General features: G+C 38.2%; 1 protein-coding gene across 1 annotated transcript; it reads left to right on the forward strand.

The window, feature by feature from the left end:
• Positions 1 to 618: 618 nt before the first annotated feature.
• On the forward strand, positions 619 to 2,130 carry LOC125616171 (sperm motility kinase 2B-like). The gene has a single exon (XM_048801003.1). It carries the CDS (start codon positions 619 to 621, stop codon positions 2,128 to 2,130), a length of 1,512 nt encoding a protein of 503 aa, XP_048656960.1.
• The last annotated feature ends 20,285 nt before the right edge of the window (positions 2,131 to 22,415 follow it).

The following is a 22,415-nucleotide window of genomic DNA, read 5'->3' on the forward strand; positions in this document are numbered from 1 at the left end:
TTTTGACACCAATGATTTGGAAGAAAAAGAAATTGAATACCTTGAGTATGATATGATAAGGACTTCAGAAGCCCAGAATTATTAGAAATGTTTAGAATTGAAATGACAAGTCCTTTTAATTTGTAAACAAGTAAATATTAGTCTCCATAACCAATGGAAGCAAAAAAAAAAAATGTCTGGAGTCCATTTGTATTCTTGTTGTGACATGGAAACAGTTCTGGAGGCCCCAAAGGGAGATGATCACTGAGGGTTTAGGCCAGGCATGATTGGTCCTTTTCTTGCTCTGACCTCACAAGGAGCCATTGTGAGGAAGCTTCAAACAGCGGGTATATAAGAAAGTGGCCAGGGCTGGTTTTTTGTCCACAAGTACAGGAAGCTCTTGGTGGTGACCTGTCGGACGGACTCCCAGATAGTTAGTGCGTTTGGTGGTTGGTGGTTGGTATTTGGTGATTGGTGGTTGGTGGTTGGTGGTTGGTGGTGCTGTGGTCTTTGGCTTTTGGTTTTTTGATTTGGGTTTGTTATTTTGCTTTGTTTTTGGTTTTTGGTTTTGCTTTGTTGTTTTGGCTTGTTATTTTTTTTTTTTTAAGCTAGCATCCTTAGTTGGTGTTCCTGCTTAGGATGTTTAGCCTGAGTGGAGAGAGTAGTGAGAGTAGTGTAGCAGCACTGCAGGTGCCAGGCTCCTGCAGCATGTCAGCCTTCATGGAGCACTATGAGTTCATGAAGGTCATCGGGCGTGGTGGGTATGGCCAGGTGAGCCTAGCCCTCCATCGCCTCTCAGGGGCACAGGTGGCAGTGAAAACCCTGGCGCTGGAAGTGGGGAACATTCCCGCCTTCAACGAACCCAAGATAATGATGAGTCTGGAGCACCCCAACGTGGTCCAGCTGTTTCACGTGATTGGCACCGAGAGCACCATCTACATGGTGATGGAGCACGTAGGTGGGGGACGACTGCTTGAGCACATCACACGTGGCATGCAGGTGGAGGAGGTCCAGAGGGTTTTCAGGCAGATCGTGTGTGCCGTGGGCTACTGCCATGACAAGGGCATCGTGCACCGAGACCTGAAGCCAGAGAACATCATGCTGGATACCAGAGGCAATGTCAAGCTGATCGACTTTGGTGCCGCCACGTGGTTCAGGGCTGGGGAGAAGCTTAGGCGGTTCTGGGGCACACTACCATACCTTGCCCCTGAAAGTGTCTTGCGGCAAGAGTATGAGGGACCCCCGGTGGACGTCTGGAGCCTGGGGGTCATCTTGTATTTTATGTTGACACAGAGCCTCCCATTTAACTCCACCTCCTCTGAGGACCTGCTGATGCGGATCACTCACACAAGGTACAATGTCCCTGACTCAGTGCCTGTCAGAGCCGGAAGGCTCATCCACAGCATACTGACTGTGAAGCCCCCCAAGCGGCCCACAGTCAAGCAAATCTCTCGGCACCCATGGCTGAAGCAGGATGGGGAGCGTGTACCCCAACAGCATAGTGAGGCTCTTCCCAAACACCCAGACCCCCAAATAATGGCGCTCCTGGTTGACAATGGTCTCGATCCATACCAAACCTGGGTATCTCTGGCCAAGAGAAAGTTTGATGCAAGGATGGCCAACTACTTGATTCTGCAGCACCAGAAAAGCCAGGGGGTAGAGTGCATGTTCCCAGGGAAGCCTGTGCCTCGCAGGGTTAGGCTTTCCTCTTGTCCTGCGGGTCTTTCCCGTGGCCCTGTGCTCCCAAGGAGGAGCACGAGTGAGCCTGCACTTCAAGCCTTGCCCTTGCCCCATAAGCACCAGCTGCCTGAGGCAGCCAAACAGCCAGGACAGGTGGGCATCAGAAGGGCCAGCCTGCCTGCTCTTCCTCTCGACTTCCACCCTGCTGAGGCCCCGCCTCCTGACGAAGCCTCCCAGTCTCACTCGGTGTCCTACTTGCCCAACCGCTGGAAGCGCCTGCTCAGGTTAGTAGAGACAGTCGGCATCAGTTCCTTCCAGGATGAATCGCCAGAGCAACCCCGAGAACCCAGGAAGAGCTGGACTAGGAGGATCGCTGACTATGTCCAAAGACTGTGCTGTTGCATGCCACGTGTCCGCAATAGAGTGTTTCCAAGGGTTCACAGGAGAAGTGAGCCGGAACCGGATCAGTAGACCTTTTGTGGCTCCAAGGAAGTGGAGAGCTGAGCCAGACAGGACCAATGGACAGCCTGCGATTCCTCTGCCCCCACCTGCAGAAGACACCAGAGACTGTTCTGCCTGGGACACTTCACCCTGCCGTGCCCCTTTCCCTTCTCCCGTTCCTCTGACATGTTTTTTGATACATTGATTTTGGACAAATTGTATAATAAAATTTTTGTTGCAAAATTTTAAAAAGTGCTCTGATTCAAAGAAAAGGAGGGTCCTCAGGGTGGGTCAGGTCCCACCAGCCATCGTCTCCCAGGCCTGGACCACTGTGCCTCCCTCTCCAGTGTAGACTCCCTTGCCCTTAGAATAGATGGGGACTCACTTGTCTTGAGCCAGTGTAGAACATTCACTTGCTTTCACCTAGTACAGACTGGCTTCTGTTGATCCAGTGTGCATGGAGTCTCTCCCATTGAGCCATTGTAGACATGACCTTTAGCTGGTGGCCATGGTCAGGAGGAATATACCTCCCTGAGGTGTGGGCAGGGTGGGTGGCATGGAAGGCACGGAAGACTAAGAAGGCATGGAAGACCTCAGTGTTCTAGGGCATCATCTTAATGATACTGTGTGTAGGGAAGGAAGAGTTGGCTAGTGCAGCAGTGGCTGGGTGCCTCAGCACCTGCCATGCATCCTCCTCAAAATTGTCATGACTGTTGCTAAAGATATGGGACAGGGAATACTCAGTATTTCAGGACTAGAGGGTCAGTTCATCTTATGGATACAATTATCCATTAAGGCAAGGTGCACCCACATGGATTTACTCTTACCTTGGATTCTATTAATAGTCTTGTAAAGCTAAGAAATGGTCAGGCTTGTCAAAGGTGATGGCTTGGGCACTTTGTTTCTCTGACATGTCCACTGGGCTGGCACCAGGAGCTGCTCTGACACCAGCTTCCGGGTCTTGCCCTTTGTGGTCAGAAATGTATACTATGTTAAAAACTATGTCATCCTTGTGTAGACTTCAGTGTAGAGGTCTGTCACCTCCTTGGTTACATTTCTAATTTTTTTTGAAGTTATGGAACATAGGAGAATTTTCCTAATTTCCTTTGCAGCAGATTCATTATTGGAGTAAAGGAAATTGACTGTTTTATATGTGTTGATCTTCTATCCTGCTAATTTGGTAATTTCTTTCTCTTGCCTAATTGCTTTGGATACATTTAATGGTCTATGTTGAATCATAGTGGGGAGAGTGGACACGTTTTCCTTATTCCTGGTTTTAGAGGAAAGGTTTTCAGTTTTTCTCCATTCAGAATGATGTTGGCCTTTGGTTTGTCATATACAGGCTGTAAGATGTTGAGGGAAGTTCCTTCTGTCCTTAGGTTCTCTTGTTATAAAAATGAATGGGTAGTGGCCTTTGGCAAATGCATCTTCTGCATCTATCAGTGTAATCCTGTGATTCTTGTCCTGAATTCTAATTATGTGGTTTGTTACATTTATTGATTTCTGCATGTCTTCAACTGATATTTGGATTTTTTTCTCTATGACCTTGAGGTGTAACATTAGTTAGCTATATGGTATTTTTGGTATATTATAATTTTTTAAAAAATATAAAAAAGTGAACAAAAATCTATGTGACAGTGTGAAGACAACTTAAATTTTTAGCAATAGGTTTCTATATTTTTTAAAAAAATTGTAATTTGTCTTCACACTGTCACATAGATTTTTGTAATATCTCTATTCTGATTTCTTTCTAAGGTTTCTTTTCTACAATTCATTTCTCTTATAAAAGTGTAGCATTTAATCTTCAACCGTAGTGCTGGAATTTATTATTATTCCTTTATTATATTTCATCCATTATTATCTATGCAAGGAGTACTCTGTCATTGTGTTTCCTAACATTTGCTCCATCTCCTAAAATATGAATATTCAAACAGATGTGATTAAAAAGTGAATTGCTTTGTCAATGAATGAAATATTTTATTGATGTCTTTAAGATCCATTTGATTCATTGTTTTTGAAATATTTTTAGTTCTAAATAATCTTTATTTATGTCTGGATGACATATCTAATGGTTAGAGAGCTGTGTTTAAATCGCCCAGTATTTTTTGTATTTTGATCTATTTCCTTCTTTATATTGATAAAAGTTTTCTTTCTGTATGCAGAAGCACAGTTGTTTGGAGCATAAATGTTTATAGTCAGTATATCTTGTTGCTGGATTTTCCCCTTGTCAGTATGAAGGGATCTTCTTTGTCCCCTCTAATTAATTTTGACTTGAAGTCTACTTTGACATGAGAGGAGCTACCCTTGCTTCCTTGGTTTTCCCATTTTCATGCATGTCTCTGTCTCTAAGGTAAGTGTCTTTTAAGCAACACTTTGCTAAGTGTCTTGTAGGCAACATGTTGCTTTGTATTTTTTTTTTTAATCCAAACTGCCAATTGATTTTTATTTCCTGCCATTTCAATTTATTTCTAATGCTAAATTCATACTTGGTTATCCTTTAATGGATATTCTATTGTATTCATCTCTTTCATTTTTATGTATTTTCTCTGCATGAAATATTCCATCGAGGACACTTGGCAGTGCAGACTACATGGTTACAAATTATTTTGGTTTCTGCTTATTACGAAGGATAATTTTGCTGGTTATACTAATCCTGTTTGGAAGCTGTTTTTTTTTTTCCCAAGACTTAGCATGTATCTTTCCATGCCCTCCCAACTTTTAGGGTTTATGTTGAGAAATCAGTTGAAATCCAAATGGGTTTACCTCTGAATGTGACCTGCTGTATTTTTCTTGTGGCTGTTACTCTAAGCTTCTTCTGTGTGTTAGACATTTTCATTATAATGTGTCTTGGAGAGAATGATTTTTGCTTGTGCCTATTTGGAATTCTATATGTGTCTTGAGTATGGATTTCATCTTGTTCCTAAGATTTAGAAAGTTTTCTAATATTGAGAAGATTGTGCATTTCTTTAGTTCACAATTCAGGAGACTTCAACCACAATGATTCTTAAATTTGTTACCTGCAAACTGTCTCTGATTTCTGGGACATTCTGGTAATGGTCTCTTTGCATCTTTATTTTGACTCTATTTTCAAGATTATGTACTTTGTTGTTTAGACCACACTGGTCTAATCTATTGGTAACATTTTTCCACTGAATTCTTAATCCAGTTTGTTTATTTAGTTTTCATTTTCCAGATTTTTTTTCAGAATCTTTCTTCATTGGAAGTTATCCAATTGAAAAGAATTAAAACTATACTTGGTGTGTTCTTTCATCACAAAGGACTCAAACTAGAAAATAGTAAGATGAAAGAACATCTCCAAAACTTTGGAAAATAAGCACACTTCTATGTAACTTATGGATCAAGGAAGTCTAAAGGTGGACTAAGTGAAAGATCATTGGGTCATTGGGCAGAAGGAATTTACAAGACCATACCCATCAAGGATATGACCATACCCACCAAGGATATGTATTTCACGACAAGCCCACAAAGTTGTATGATTGCATGGATTGATGTAGAAATATCACAGTCAATACCAATGGATAAAAATTCTGAGAAAAGTAGGATTAGAGAGTATTATGGGTTAAATTATATCTTCCAAAGCATTTGCTTAGGTTCTAATCCCACACCTAACAATCACAGCTCCCCATAACAAATGACTGAATTATGATGTAATTACCAAAGATGGTGTCATAAGGGAGTAGATCAAGCTCTTAGTTCTGTATGACTTGAGTCCTTATAAGGAGAGCAGGCAGGCTGCTCATTCAATGGCACTTTTGACCTTATTTTTTATGTAAATTTTTTTAATTTATGACAGCAGAGCACATTACAATTTTTATTACATATATAGAGCACAATTTTTCATATCTCTCGTTGTTTACAAAGTATATTCACGCCAATTCCTGCCTTCATGTATTTTGGATAGTAATGATTACCACATTCCACCATCATTAATTACCTTATGATTACCCCATACCCTTTCCCTTCCCCTCCAACACCCTCTGCCCTATCTAGAGTTCATCATGTCTCCCATGCTCCTGTTCCCTATCCCACTATGAATCAGCCTCCTTATATTAAAGAAAACATTTCACATTTGGTTTTTTTGGGATTGGCTAACTTAGCATTATCTTCTCTAACTTCATCCATTTACCTGCAAATGCCATGATTTTATTCTATTTTATTGCTGAGTAATATTCCATTGCGTATATATGCCACTTTTTTAAATCCATTCATCTATTGAAGGGCATCTAGGTTGGTTCCACAGTTTACCTATTGTGAATTGTGCTGCTATAAACATTGATGTGGCTTTGTCCCTGTAGTATGATGTTTTTATGTTTTGGGGGTATAGACCAAAGAGAGGGACAGCTGGATCAAATCGTGGTTCCATTCCCAATTTTCCAAGAAATCTCCATACTACTTTCTGTATTGGCTGCACCAATTTGCAGTCCCACCAGCAGTGTATGGGTGTACCTTTTTTCCCACATCTTCAACAACACTTATTGTTTGTATGCAATACAACTGTGCATTGTATCCTTAATTATTATCTTTTCCCCGATCTAATTGATTTTTGAAGTGAAATATTTGAATTTCCATGCCTCTCATTGTTTGGATGTTCTACAGCTATTTCTGTGTATTTAGCAAAAACAATCTCCTTAACATGAGAAAGAGAAATGACTGGTGTGAACCTGTAACAGCATAACTTCAGTAACATGGAGAATGCTGGTCTTGGACATTTCCATCCCCACCCCCCTCAGTTACTGATGTCACAATGTAACAAATATGCATTGGGCAGAATCAAAGCTGAGGTGAGCTCTGAGGGCCTATGTGCCTCAGCATGGTAAACAATCTTTTAGGCATCCTTTGGGCCATCAGTATGAATGATAAATTCATCAATAATGAACTGCTGAGGGTGAGTGTTTAAATAAAACTATTAGGCACTGGTTCATATTCTACCCATAGGCAACAGTTGACTCACCTCTGCATTATAACCCAAAGAATTAACAAACTACCACTGTGTGCAACAACCGGAAATATTTTTTTTTCCAATACCATACAGAGAAAGAGGCCAAATGCAAAGGACAACATACTCTTTAAATTCATTTATACAAAATTCAATAACTTCCCACCTCAGCTATGATTACAGAAGTTAGAAGTGTGGTAGTCTTTGAGAGAAAGTAGTAGGAAGGATCAAATGAGATGCTATTAATATTCAGCTTCTTACTATGGGTGATATTCACATGGCTCTGTTCACTGTGAAAATTAGATGATCACTCAGAATGTGCACACCCTTCAAATATAAATTTCAATAAAAAGTTAAAATATGATTTTAAAAAGATGAAGAATTGGAAAGACTTAATAAAAGCACTCCATTATCCATTATTCAGTGTACAAAAATGGATAACATACAAAATGAGAATGTGGAAAATGGTGATATTGCGGAGGATCTAAGAAGTGTATGGTTCTCATAATGAAAATTAGTAACTAACACATTTTGAGCATTTATTAGTTTCTAGGATTGTGCTAATTACAATCCCTGAATACAGCCCAAATGGTAGGTAGTATTACTAGCAATGTTCTTACAGGTGAAGAAACTGAACATGAAACAATTTTGAATACTTTTTTTTAATCTACAAAGCTTGTTTGTGGTGGACAAGAGCAGAGTTATATCTGAGTCAAGAGAAGCAAAAGAGAAAAAAGCAAGAAGAACCTGAGTGTGATTAGACATCTATGGAGGTGAAGACCTGATTCCAGTTAGGGAAATGACAGTCTTTTTAGACCACTGAAATAATAGAGAAACTCTCTAGACATTGTGGAGGAGGATGCATGTGTTCCTGATAGTCAATTCCTTTTTGTAAAGCAAAAAGCAAAACTGCCCCCCCAACACCATCACTGGATCAAGGAAAAAATTACCCTGAAACCCTATGTCACTAAGCAGATCATGATCTTATTCTGAGAGTTTGTCATCAGAACAAATCCTTGATTATTTCATTTCCTTCTTTATCCAATCAGAAACAGGAACTTCTTAGACTATCCATAATATCTTCACTACGATCCTCATAGTGTTAGTAAAAGATGCACATTTTTAAAAATTTGATTCAATAGCCATACCTACACATCATGCAAACCCATATTTGGAAGCTGTAGACTTGTTCTTAAGTTTTCCCCACCTGTTTCTCTTCTCCAAATGTTTGTTTTTACTTTTTATCAGACCAGGAAGGACTACCTCGCCCATGTTACTTAAAGAGATCCTCCCCACAAGGCACTTTCAACCAAGCCACATTGTAAATTTCAGTTGTTCTAATTGTAATTTTAATTTGTAAACTCTTTGGCAATTAATAAAGACAAGCATTCACAGGTGGTGTTTTAGTCATTGTTCTCCACTGGCAGTTGGAATTTTGAAAGAAAAAGAAATATATGGGAATAAAAACACTGGGCATGAAAATAAAAATTTTAAATATGTGTATTTTCAAATTATGACTCAAGGTACCAGAATGATACATTTTATCTCTTGCCAATAAGTTACGTCATTTGTATGGGAAAAGTATTATTTTAGAGATAGATGGCTTAATAATGGGAGATATAAACTGAATCTACAGACAGATGGAAAAATACTTTTAGATAAATATATGAGGCTAATTTCTATATGAATAAGTTTAAGGTAGCAAGAAAAGTGGAGAAGGTGGTCAGAAATTCACATAAGAAAAAATATTAATGGATATTAATTGAGCACAGATATGCACCTTAAATTCCAGGTATTCACATATGTTGAAGAAGAAAATGGATGATAAACAACCTGGAGAGTCCATCACAGCACTGCCAACGTGGTCCTCTAAAAATCAAAACTTTCACATAAAGTTAGACTAGAATGAAGAAGGAGGAAAACTTTAACAAAGAGACAGACATGTTAAGGAAGGACGGGGAGAAGTGAGTCCTTGAGCAAAACAAATATAGAGGCAGAAAGAAAAAATAAGCCAAAGAGTGAATCATCCTATAGAGACGGTGGATGACATGAAAAGGAAAAGAAGAATAGCTTAGAGTCATATCCTACCTAGCCCAAGAAGGGAAGTGCTATAGGACAAGAACTGTTGAAAAAATCAGTTAGAAAATAATATTTGCATTCATGTTAATGATACCACTGGTTATCAATGACAAGTCCTGCTTCCTCACAAGTTGAAGTATAACATTTGAGAAGCACACTGAGGCAAGCAAATTAAGCAGGGTTTATTTAAAAGGGGGGTAACATAAGACTGCTCCCAGGAGCGAGTAGGGGGCCATATTCAGTATTCTGGTATCCCAAGAAGTTAGAGCATTCTGCCTGTTTTATACATCCTAAATTTCCTCTGTTCTCCTGCTCTCTTCCCCCTTCTTTCTCTCCTTCCTGCTTACATGATTAGGCTCAGGAGATGGCCCAGGTGAGATGGCCAAAAGGTGACAAGCAGATGGGCTGGAGGGGACCCAGGGTGCATTAATTAACAACTTTTATGACTCCCTGTAGAGAGAGAGAATCCCTGGGACAGGTTACCTTAGCAACAGGTTGGAGCAGGGGCAGGTTATTTTGATAAGGATGAAGAAAGGGATCTGAAGGCATTAACATTTTAATCCCTCCATTCTCTAGATCCTACCCTTGCCTAACTGCCTAATTCTGGTTTCATTAATTTCCTGATTTGAAATTTCAGTTATGGAAAAGAATGTACATATTTTGGGAAAATGCAATGAAAAAAACTATACACACACACACACACACAAATATCAGAGACATATGTATGAATATATGAAACTTTTTGTATAATTGCTGCAATGACTATTCGGCTATTTCAAATCATGTCAAAAGAGCACACAATGGAGAAATGAAATAACTGTGTTCCTGTTCGAGATCATAGACAAATTCTTTCACTTGAAACTCAACTATAAAATGAATTTAATACATATTTCTACATTCATAGTGATGATCAAATGAAATTGCTTTGTACTTTGTAAATCACAACATTGCTATTATTGTAATGTAAGTATGATGAAAATTGTAGTAGGCTCAGAGATATTATCATTGTGTGTACAAGGATATTCTGTTATCATTTATTTTGGAAGTTGGATTTTATTCTGTGAAAAGAAGTGAATTTTAAATAAAGAAGCTTTTTTCATTTGAGATTATCCCAAGCAAAATGCCAAGAATACAGAGAAAAATTCTGAGAAAAACCCCTAAATCATAAGATATAACATAGAATAAGTGTATATACAACACTAGAAATAGAATTTATATACAATATTAATCTTATCATTCAGATTAAAAATTAGGCAATTATTCTCATATTTGTAGAAATTTCTTCATTTTGGTTTCTTAAAATTATAATTTTTCCTGAGGGTAATTCATTAAATTTTGTAAATGGCATACGAACTCCCTGTTTCTAAAACAATGGAAAAAAGTATACAAAATTTCTTTGAAAGTACTATGAATGTGCGTGCATGCACAAATACACACACACACACATACACACACACACAAACACACAAACCTTTTCCTAAGGTTTTCCTAATGTTTCTGTCTAAACTAATCCTCTCCATCAGGAACCAGCTGACTCCTTCTCAAAGGTGCATTGAATCTGGTCAAGCGCAGCAGGAATTTTTGCCAGCCTTCTCCATTACCTGCTAACCCTTCTCCAGAGCCTTTTCTTTGCTATTTTCACAGGAACACCTTGTTTCACACTGCTTGAGAAACTCTGCTGTAATTAGGGTCTTAAATCAGGATCACACACCGTCTCCTTTACTTCTTTCCCTTTTTCATATACAGATGAAGAAAATCAGATTCCTTCCTTCTCAAAGCAAATTGAAGGTTCAAGAACTTTATATAATTATAGTCATTTGGCAAAGGAGCATATGAACCATATATTCTAATTCTGTAAATTTGTAAAAAGTATACAAATATTTACTAAGAATTTTATCAAAAATTGCACTGGATGAAGTTCAACAGGCAAGGAAGGATTTCTTCAAGATTTGCAATAGGAGTCAAGAACTTTGCAATAGAAGAGAGAGATTAAAGCCAGCTGAAACAAAAAGTGTTGAGTTTTCAGGTGCTGGAATGAGATAGCAAAAAAGCACTGAAGGCCCTATGGAGTGAAATGGGTCTATGTGTTTAGGCTATCTGAATTTGCCAATTAGGGCTTTATAAAGGTAGACTGCTTCTCTCACACTGAACTTGGGAAATAGGAATGCTATATTTTTCTTTCTTTTTATTATTTTATTAAGGTATAATTGACAAAGTATACATACTCAAGACATACAACTTGATATTTTGATATATGTATATATACATTTGAAATGATCATTATAATCAATTATGTATGCATATACATTAATTTATTTATTTATCTATTGGTGAGAACATTTGAGTTTTAACCTCTTGACAAATGATGAGAACACTTTGAGTTTTAGCCCCTTGAGGCAGGCCTAGACAAGTCTGTTTTGGTGACAGAGGTAGGAAATTTTTCAGCTCCATTATCATCTTATGGAACTTCTGTTGTAAATGTGTTTCATTGACCCAAATATCATGGTATTATTGGTGCATGATTGCATGTGTTTATAATGTTTTTGTCTCCATTCATCTATCAGTAGACTTTTTTTGTTTCTTGGGTATTATGAATAATGATGTAATGAACATCGGATTGCAAATGTCACTTTGGAATAGTTATTTTATTTCCTTTGGATACATACCCAGAAGTGAGATTTCTGTGTCATGTGGTAGCTTCATTGTAAAAAATAATTTTTAAAAAAAATTTTGAAGAACATCTGTACTGTTTTCCATAATGGTGCGCTATTTTTCTGGATGGCCACATTTCAAACAGATGGCTTCCAGATCTTTGAGGAAGACATACCACCGGGTTTGTAAAACTGGCAAGAGGCTGGGATAAAATATACATCTCAAAGGTAAAGAGAAAAAAAACGCAGTTTCAAGTTTTCCAGAGTAAATACTTTAGGGAAAGAAAAGTTAGGGGACTATAGGTCAGAAAAAAGAAGTATGTAAAGTTTAGTCAGGCTGAGTGGAACATCAGGGTGTCGCTTTCTATTTAATTCTAACCTATCTTATATTTTATTCTGACGGGCAAAAAAAAAAAAAAAGGAGAGAGAGAATCCTCAGAGAAAGTATATTTCTTGAAAATATAAAAAATCAGAGTTAGTTTTCATTTTCCTAAAGGTAGATTATTTGATTATAGAGTCACTTGAGGCAGTGTTTGAGCTGTACAGAATAACTTGATTAGTTCTTTTTTTTTTTTAAAGTCACAAATTGCAAGTTACAATTGACACCTACTAATCAGTAATTTAGAAAGAAATGACCGGTACTTTCTGTTTTGAAAAGCTGCTCTGATCCTGATACAACACCATGAGGAGAGCCAGAGCCAGTACATTATCTGTTCTGAGCATCTCTCATTCTAAAAGAAAGTGAAAAGAAGAAAAATGTGTTTGTTGTTGTTTTTCAAAGTTGAGTGTAAAATATAGCAGGAGAATTTACGAGATAAAGCTGAGAAGGTTTTTAACTCCAGACAGCTGGAATGTCTTGCTTTTCTTTTCATGAATAGACATGCATTACAGATACATAGTGATTGCCTTATTTTTTAGCAGTTGCCATTAAAGAACTACTGTCACAGATGACCACATTTTTGTGAATCTTCCAGGTGTAAATGTAAGTGAATTAAATTATGTACAAAGGAGTACATATGTTATAATTCCATTACTAAAATTTCAAAAGAAGGCAAAGCTAATTTATGCTATTTACCTTAGTGGATTAATAACTGAAGGAGGTCAGGGTGAAGAATTTTGATGTTCTTTGTTAGTTGTCTATGTCTTTATTTTGGTTGAATTATGGAGATGTGTGAAAAGTCTCTGAGTTTCTATTAGATTATATTTACTAATTAGCTTAATATTTGTGCACTTTAAGTTATCAATGAATTAGCCTAATGTACACACACTCACAGATCAGGCTTGCAAGGGCTTCTCTGGGAAATCCTTTAAGATAGAGCTTGGTGTTTAACTGTGATTAGTACAGTTAGCTAAGTACCTTTGGCTCTAGCACCTTTGGGATCTGTCACAAAATTTGAATGGGGGCTGCATTCTTCCTGGGCAGTCCTGAACCAGTGCTGAACTGCTTTGTAAGATAGGGGAAAATGAAGCATAATGGTCTTCTTTTCTAAATGGAAAGGCCAAAACAAACTTCCATGTATTTGCAAAAGAAGTTTTTTAAATACTGCATAGTTTAGAATTTTCTGCTCTACCATTTAAATGAAATTCTGACAGAATCTAATTTAAGAGGCAAAAATGTTGTTTGTATAATTCTAAATGCAATAACATAATATGCTCTAGGAAAGAAAACACATTAGAGGACTAATGAGTACTTATTCATTAAATTTTAATGGGAAACAATAATTAAAATGACAATGGTTAGAAAAGGTATAGATGAATTTAGAATCAAATAATAACAGTTGTTATATTTGTCAATCACTGAACTGTATATACTTGACTTCATTTGATATGCCCAAGGAATAAAATTTAAGTAGAATTACCTCCACTTATGTATGCAATAACTAGAATTATAATGGATATCATTCAGGATACAAATCCAAATTCTTCTTACTTGAAGAGCTCTTTCTATAAATTGCACCATTTTATTTAAAAATACAAATATTTGGTATTTAGACATAGAAAAACATGGCATACTACAAATTATGGATGACAAAAGATAAACTAAGTTATGCCTTTCTAAATGAAGGGGGTATATAGATAGCTCTGTGGTAGAACTTAGCTTAGCATGAGCAAGGTTCTGATTAGTTCCCAGCCCTTCAAAATAAATAAAATTAGTAAATGTGTTAACTAGAAAAAATAAGAAGAAATATTAAGTTGTATCCTTATCTAATGCCATAATAAAAGAAATCCAAATTGGCCTATAGAATATTAAGAAACTAATGAAATTGTCAAATCAATAAATGAGAGAACAAATTGCTAATATCAAAAATAAGAGAAACAGCACCAAAATAGAACCTATAGATATTTAAAGTACAATAGCAATATTTTGAATAATTTAATTCAATAAATGAAATGGGAAAATATTCGAAAGATACAATTTACCAAAACTCACCTGCAAAAAAAAAATACATATATATATGTGTGTATATATATGTAGATAGACAGATAGATATAGATATAGATATGGAAAGCTTTGTATCTATTCAAGAAAATGAACTTATAGTTAAAATTCACCCCATAAAGAAAACTCGCATTCTAGATGACTTCATTGATGAATTCCACCAAATACTTGTTTTAAAAAATAGCAATTTTGGGGCTGGGGATATGGCTCAAGCAGTAGCGTGCTCGCCTGGCATGCATGCAGCCCGGGTTCGATCCTCAGCACCACATACAATATTAAAAAAAAAAAAAGTTCTCTCTCTCTTAAAAAAAAAAAAGTAGCAATTTTCTAAAGCTCCTCAAATCTCAGTAAAAAGACTACAAAAAAAATTTAGGGGCCTTATATGTTCATTTTCCTGATTGTGAAGATAATTTCACAGACTTATCTGTAAGTCGAACTATAAATCAAATCATACATTTTAAATGTGTACAGTTTATGGTATATAAATTATCTCTTTACACAGTCTATATGTAAAATGCTTTTGAAGAAAGATTAATAAAGTTTAAGGAAATTAGATTATGATTTGAATAATAGCAACCTTTCAGGAGCTGCCACATAAGAGAAGAGCACGTACCCTTAGCCTTGAGCAATGGAGGTGTGCAACTGGCTTTCACTGCGAAAGCAGGTGGACCTCACCTCCGCTTGGCATGAGAATGAAGCTCTGGGAGAGGATGTCACCCAATGAGACTAGGCTACACCTTCCTGAAACCCAATTCCTTGCCTCATTTGGGTTGAACTTTCTAGAATGCCTTCCCCTCAATAAATAGGATGATTTCCCCGTGCTCTCTCTCTCTTTTTCCAACGGACCCTTGAGTCTGAAAGTTGTCTCTGATTCCTGCAAGCAAAAGGTATTTCTGTGTGTTGCATGCTTCTTGAACTGTTTTCTTAGTTATTGATGTAGCCAGCTCTTGTGAACCAGCTCAGGTTGCCAGCCCGGCTAGCAGGTGTTAGCAACCTATTGAAAGATTAATTATAAATGTGAGGGCACAATCTATCTTTTCATATATTTGCAGAAAGGCTACTAGCTCTTTTAAATTCTGGAAAATTAAATAAAACATAATCTAAGAGGAGTTTCATGTTTAGATAGAAAATACTAGAGTCCAACGTTATGAAACAGATTATACTATATGTATATATGTGCTATATATACATCCATACCATATAGTATAATGCATATCCTATGTATTATACTCTATATATTCTATTTATCATCTGACTACTTTTATTTTCAAAAAAGTGTGTCTAGTTTGTTTTCTATTAATTACTTACCAATTTCCACTTAACATCTGTTTCTACTTGGTTCCCACAGTGCTGAAATCATGGCCAAAAGGAAAGATTGTGTGTGTGTGTATGTGTGTGTGTGTATATGTGTGTGTGTGACCTTCTGTGTTCCTCTGAAAATGAATGTATAATAAGAAATTCAGAGAAATATGTGATATTAGCTCTTATCATTATGTTCTTAGGCAAAATTAATCCATTATATCTCCATCTATCATTAGCTCTATCCATATATAATTTTTTGTGGCATGTCTAAGTACATGCCAGACATGATCTCATTGTTTCAAACTATACAGAAAGCTTTCTCTCTACATAGACAGACACATATTCATTTAAACCTCATAGCATATTTAAAAATTGCTAAGCATGCAGGGTAAACTTGGTATTTCACTTCGCTAGATGGCAAGTGATAGGAAATGATAACATGAGGCAGTCTACAAGAATCACAAAAATTAAGGACATGAAGAGATGAAGGAAAACCTGGAAAGTATGTCATTTTCCTTGCCTCATTTATTTGTACGAGCTGAACTCTCCAGGAGTTTAATCTTCTTGAGCCAAAGATAGAACTCAGGATCTATAGTCCCTTCTCAATGTTTCCTTCCATTGTATTATTTGACCTTACTCAGTGAAATGAAAGTTAACTATGATCCAACTTGTCTGGAAGTTTGAAGCAAGACTAGATCATTCTGGTAGTGATAAATGAGTCAAAGAAAGCTTGGCTCTTTACTCTGAGCCCTAGTTTTCTACTCTGTGCTTGTTTTACTTTATTTTTCCCCAGGGGGTGAGGGTACCAGGGATTGAACCTGGGGGCACTCAACCACTGAGCTATATCACCGGCCCTATTTTGTATTTTATTTAAAGACAGGGTCTCACTGAGTTGCTTAGTGCCTCGTTGTTGCTGAGGCTGGCTTTGAACTTGAGATCCTCCTGCCTCAGCCTTCCAAGAGGCTGGGATTACAGGCATGCACCACCGCATCTGACTTGGTTTACTTTTAGAAGTATTCGTTAGGAAATATTTCTATTGGAATTTGAAAAAAAATAAAGAAAAAAGAAAAGACTCCCAATGGATACTTGTATTCTTGTATTAGACCTTCATGGAACACTCCTTTGCTGTTTTACAAAGTGTTCCCCAGGTCCACTAGAATACATGGGAAAGTCTGTTTGCTTTTATTTTCAGTGTAGTTCTTGTGTGAACCAGTATGCGTATATTACCCCTGTCAAAATAAAACAAAAATATACAAACGAATGTCCAACAGAGAATCTTTTATTTGGAATAAGTAAAAATTAATATTGCAATCTGGTATAGGCCAGAATGGCCTCTGGTATATGTTTGGAGATCAAAGGGGTTTAGGAATTTTATTAACACACACACACACACACACACACACAAAAAATAAAATAAAATAAAACAAACAAACAAACAAAAAAACAGAAACAATAACAAAAAATATCCTTCTCTGGCAGTTTTGGGGCTTTCAAGACTCTGAGCAGGAGGAGTTACTATTTAATGTTAGTCCAAGTCGCACCAGTTTAGAATTCCTTGCTAAGTAAGAATAGTCTCCAAGATAATGTAGGCTGTTTCCTTGGATAGGTGCTGAGGTAGTTTCTGGGGCAGGCATCTGTGACCTGGGTGTTCCCCTTCTTTCCCATGGCCATGGACTCTATCTTATTGTGACAAGACAGGCAGTCAGTATAGATAGGCAAATCAAGTCAGATCAGATCAAGGAGGCCAAGTTGAGTGAGTCCAGGAAGTTGGAGACTGCCCCCTGAGGGAATGAAAGAGCCCTTCCTCCATCCTATCAAGGTAACCTGCCCCTGCTCCAACCTGTTGCTAAGGTAACCTATACCAGGAACTGTCCCTCCCTACAGGGAGTTATAAAGTTGTTAATTAATGTGGTCTGGGCTGCTCCATCATGCCCTTCCTCCTTCACCCACCTGGTTTCCACCTTTTGGCCATCCCACTAAGCATTTCCTGGGCCTAGTCAGGTATGCAGGAAGGAGAAAGATAATGGGAAGAGGGCAGGAGAACAAAGGAAGCCTAAGATATATAAAAAGGCAGAACACCTTGCTTCTTGGGATACCAGGGTATCAGCTATGGCCCCTTTCTCCCTTCCAGGAGAAGTCTGTGTAACCCCTTTTTAAAATAAACCCTGCTTTATATGCTTGCCTTAGCGTGTTTCTCTAATTTTATACTTCAACATTTGAGGGAGCAGAACTTGTCACTGGTAACTGGAAGTAACATTATTGGGGAGAATAACTCCATTTTGTACAATGCATTTTCACACTCCTGAATCTTAGGCACAAAAGATAATGCAAAAAAAAAAAAGGTCATTAAACACAGCTCACAAATACAAGCATAAACATGTTGCCTTTGAGTGCCCTACATGTTGGTAGCTGGGGACAGATGACACAGGGTGAATAAACATGACATGGGCCTAGTTGATAAAAAGCAGATTGTGTTTTGTTTGCACTTCATCCTCATATTCTGGCCAGTCTCACGGAAGGAGGTTTGCACTTGGCAGATTAAAAAGGAACTGTGTTGATTTCCCATTGCTGCTGTAACAAAATTACCACCAACTCAGCAGCTTAAAATAATGCAGTTATTTTCTTACAGTTTTGGAGGTTAGAAATAAAGCAGTGATTTTAACAGGCTAAAAGTCAAGGTGGTGGTGGGGGAGTTGTGTTCCTTTTGGAAGAACTAAGGGAGAATCCATTCCTTTCTCGCCTTTCCAGCTCCTTGAATCTGTACACATTTCTGGGCACCTGGCTACACTGTCCATCTTCCACATCTGTCCTCACAACTCCTCTAACCTTTCTGCCTTCTGATTACATTAGCCTTACCTGGGTAAACCAGGATAATCGCCCTAACTCAAGAGCTTTCATTTGATCACATCTGCAATCTCCCTTTCTAAGTAAGGTAATGTTTATGGGTTTGGGGAATTAGAGCAGGTACATCTTTGGGTGAGAGGGCAACTATAATAACACTATATTTCTCAAAATTTTTCCTCATTAAAGAGAATACATAATAACTTCAGGGGAAGATGATAGTATGTTTTGTGTTAAACTTGTTCAGAACATAGGAGACTACATTTGATTCCATCTTTCAGGATGATGAAATGTCTGTGTAACTGGTTATACTTCCATTAGAGTGAATTTGTGAATGTTGATGAAGCACTGAACTTGAGGTCAGCTGCCATGGACCCAGCCTCTAGCTCTGTGAGAGTTCCTTAGCATTGCTCCTGGGAAATTTTAAGTGCTCAATGAATATCTATTTCATGTAATTAAAAGGTGGTTTTAAAAAATCAGCCAGTTAGAGCTCTTGAAAAGATGAGCACAGTGGGTGGGAAAAAAAAGAGAAGGAAAGGGCATAATTTACCTTATGGCTTTATTAAGACATAGTGTATTCCCTGAATTGAGCTTTTACCCAATTGATAAAATTTTCCAAATATCATTAACTGTAATGAGACATTAAGACATGAAATATGAAAATGAACCTGATGGTATGATTCAGCATCTAATGAACCATGCAAGTTACAGAAATTGTTTCATAAAATAATTATCTATATGTATTGGATAATAAAAGATTTGGACCCAGAGAATTTAAGATTTGGATCTTAAAGCAAATTGAGCTGACTTGGAAGGAAAATAAAGAGGAATTAGCCAATTAATATGATGTGAATCTTCCAAACAGGGACATATACATAGCTTTTTGATGCATTCTTGGATTGGTGATTGGAAAAAAGGATAACTGTGCATTTTGGGACATGCTAGTGTCAAGTAAATGTGCTCAACACAATTATATGGAATCAAGAAAGGATCAATGTGTGTCCAGCTATGATCATCAAAGCCACCCTCCTTTCCTGACTTCATCCTGATCTGTTCTTGGAGAAGTGCCATTTTTATAGAAATCTATGGCTACTTCTAAGAGCTCTATTTATCAGTGACCCTCTTAACAGCAATTCCAATTTTATAAAAATATTTATAGGTGTCACATAGGTGGACAGATTAGCACTGCATTTTCAGTATCATCACTTGAAGATAGCTAAGGTAGGTTTCTTGGACTGAGGATGCAGCTCAGTGGTAGAGCGCTTGCCTAGCATGCACAAGGCCTTGGGTTTGATTCCCAGCACCTAAATTATTTATTTAAGCATAAGTTAAGGTAGGTTTCCCAACAAAGCTATGACAACAAGTCATATGTATTATTAATAATCTCCTTAAGAACATTACACAAAGACTTAAGCTTTCTGCTTTAATGTTGAACAATATGAATAGTGACATTATTGACCTTTCTTTCCCCACTTTTTGCTATATCTGAAGCAGGATACATGCACTCAGCTTTTTTATTTTTGAACAAAGGTAGGCATTCTCATTGTTCCCCCCAGGTGTGTGTGCATTTGTGCATAATTGGGGGCGTGTGTGCACTCTAATGAGTTGAAGGGTGGGGTAATGAAGGATTTCAGGGTTTTATAAATGAAGTCCCTCAGTATCTCTAAGTAGTATCTGTAAGGAAAATAAAAGGAGACACAGAGATAAGATACACCCCTCCAAGTAGACACATTTATTTATCACAAAAGGTTACATTAGGTCATTAGTGTCATGACTACATTATTATTTAGTATTACTTTAATCCCAGGTGCTGGGTATCTGAGATCATAGAATCTCTTATTGAAGGACATTACCATAGTAACTAGATACTGCACCTATGTTAGTTATCTTACCAGGTTCAAGGAGAAAACTACTGAGCCTTCCAAGCTTGGGAAACAGAGTGCCAGTTGCCCCCCGGGTATTCACCAGAGGAATGCTTTCAGGTACAATTTCATGGTCAGAATAACTACAAGTCTTTCTCTTCCCAGGAGCTGTGTGCCTGAGATGAAGATCCAAACTGATAAGACTTCGACAGAGTTTCCTCCTCAAGGACATTCTACAGCAGCAGGCATCCTGTGTCTTTGCACAGAAGTTTCCCAGCAGTCAGGCATTCCATGTTTTGCAAAGAAACTTCATAGCAGTCAAGCATGCCACAGTCACAAAGTTTATCAGAGACCCCAATCCCAAACACAGAACCTCTACAAGCGGACTTCACTGAAGTCTTCAGACATGCTCTTGTCTATCTGCACCAACAGAGCACAGAGGCAAATTTACAAATTAGAAGCCAGATGGAACTAGATAGCAGGAAGGATAGAGGCCTGTTGAGAGCCACAGCCTAAGGGGCCCCAGCAAACTTCCAGCTGCCAGCAAACTTCCAGCTGCCGGCTGATGATTGGCTCACAGCGGCCCCAGCAACATCTAGCTGATTGGCTCCTCGGCCCCAGCAACATCTAGCTGATTGGCTCCTCTGCGGTGATGCTCATTGGGCTGTTTCCCTGCCCTTTCAGACCACGGAGCTGCTCATTGGGGGACTTTTTTGGCTCCGCCCACGTGACCCAGCCAATCAGCCTCAAGAGCAGGAGGATTGTGGGAGGTAGAGAGAAGCATGTGTGGGAGAGAGAGGCTTGTGGAAAGCCGGTGGTGGCAGTTGAGGCTCTGAGGGTTTTTCCTGAGAGGCTGTTTTGTTTGGCGTGTGTGGTTCTAAAAATAAAGTTAGTTTCTTTTGACAAGTGGCTCCTGATTGTGCCCAGCCAGACTGCAGCATTTGGTGGCTCGCACGGGGAACGACTGAGGGTAAGTGAACTGCTCGCCCCTGAGGGCAGGGCAAGAGGATGGGTAGCCATTTTAAGATTCTTCTTTTGTTATTTTGTTTCACTTTTGTTTTAAGTTGCCTGTCCCTGGAGATGTGTAAGATGGAAGAAAAACCGCTCACATCTGAGGAACACATAGGGAGAAAGGACGGATGGACATTTCAGGAGGCTATTATAATGATTTTGTGTTGTTCCAATTTTGTTTCACTCTGTTTCAGTTTTGTTAGGCGTCATCTTGTTGGGTTGTATTATAGTAGAAATACGGGATCAGAAATTAGTAAAAAACAAACTGAAAGAGTGTTAAGTAAATTGTTAGAGGAAGGAGGCATCTCAGTAAAATCAAGAACAATCAGGGCATACGTTGATACAATACAAAAATGTAGCCCATGGCTTTTTAAGGAGGAGTTGTTAAATATATCACAATGGAACCATCATGGTGAAGATTTAAAAAGAATAGAAAAGAAAAGCCCAGGGACTCTGCCAGTTGGCACATTGCCATTGTGGACGTTCATATCTTGTTTGCTTAGTCCAAAGCCTTCAGTTCAGACAATGGTAGAGGAAGAAGAAGACATAATGATTCAAGTAAAAGAGAAGGTCTCTCAAGTTAGTCAGACAGAGGAAAAGATTCAAGTAAAAGAGAAGGCCTCTCAAGCTAGTCAGACAGAGAAAGAAAGTGTAAAACAGAAAAAGCCATCAGGGGGAAAGTTACAACAGGAGACTGCTACTAACACCTTTCTATCACCAGAGGACGTAAGTGTCCAACTAACAAGGCCACCTCCATATGCTGGGAGGTCCCCAACCCCCGCAGTTGATAGTTGGGATCCTGAGACAAGATCTCAAATATTAACATGCCCTGTATTTGAGGCAGGAGGGCAGCGATTTTACCAAGTTTTAAATTTCAAAACAGTGAAGCAGCTAAAAGAGGCTGTAACAACCTATGGTCCTCAAGCACCCTTCACTGTAAGCATGGTCGAATCCATTAACAACTTGAACATGACGCCAGCAGATTGGGCTAATATGTGTAAAGCTGTGCTAAATGGAGGACAATACCTGTTATGGAAGGTTGCCAATGAGGAATTTTGCAAGGAGACGGCTAGGCGAAATGCAGCAGCTGGTTATCCTCAGAGAAATCTAGATATGTTGTTAGGAAAGGGACCTTATGAGGATCAGCAGCAACAAATTGCATATGATCCTGG

The sequence above is a fragment of the Marmota marmota genome, unplaced genomic scaffold (assembly GCF_001458135.2).
Source record: "Marmota marmota marmota unplaced genomic scaffold, marMar, whole genome shotgun sequence".
In the NCBI taxonomy this organism is placed as follows: Eukaryota; Metazoa; Chordata; class Mammalia; order Rodentia; family Sciuridae; genus Marmota; species Marmota marmota.

Bases quoted from the DNA above. Each gene is read 5' to 3' on its own strand.
- LOC125616171 (XM_048801003.1), top strand. From the start codon at position 619: ATGTTTAGCCTGAGTGGAGAGAGTAGTGAGAGTAGTGTAGCAGCACTG.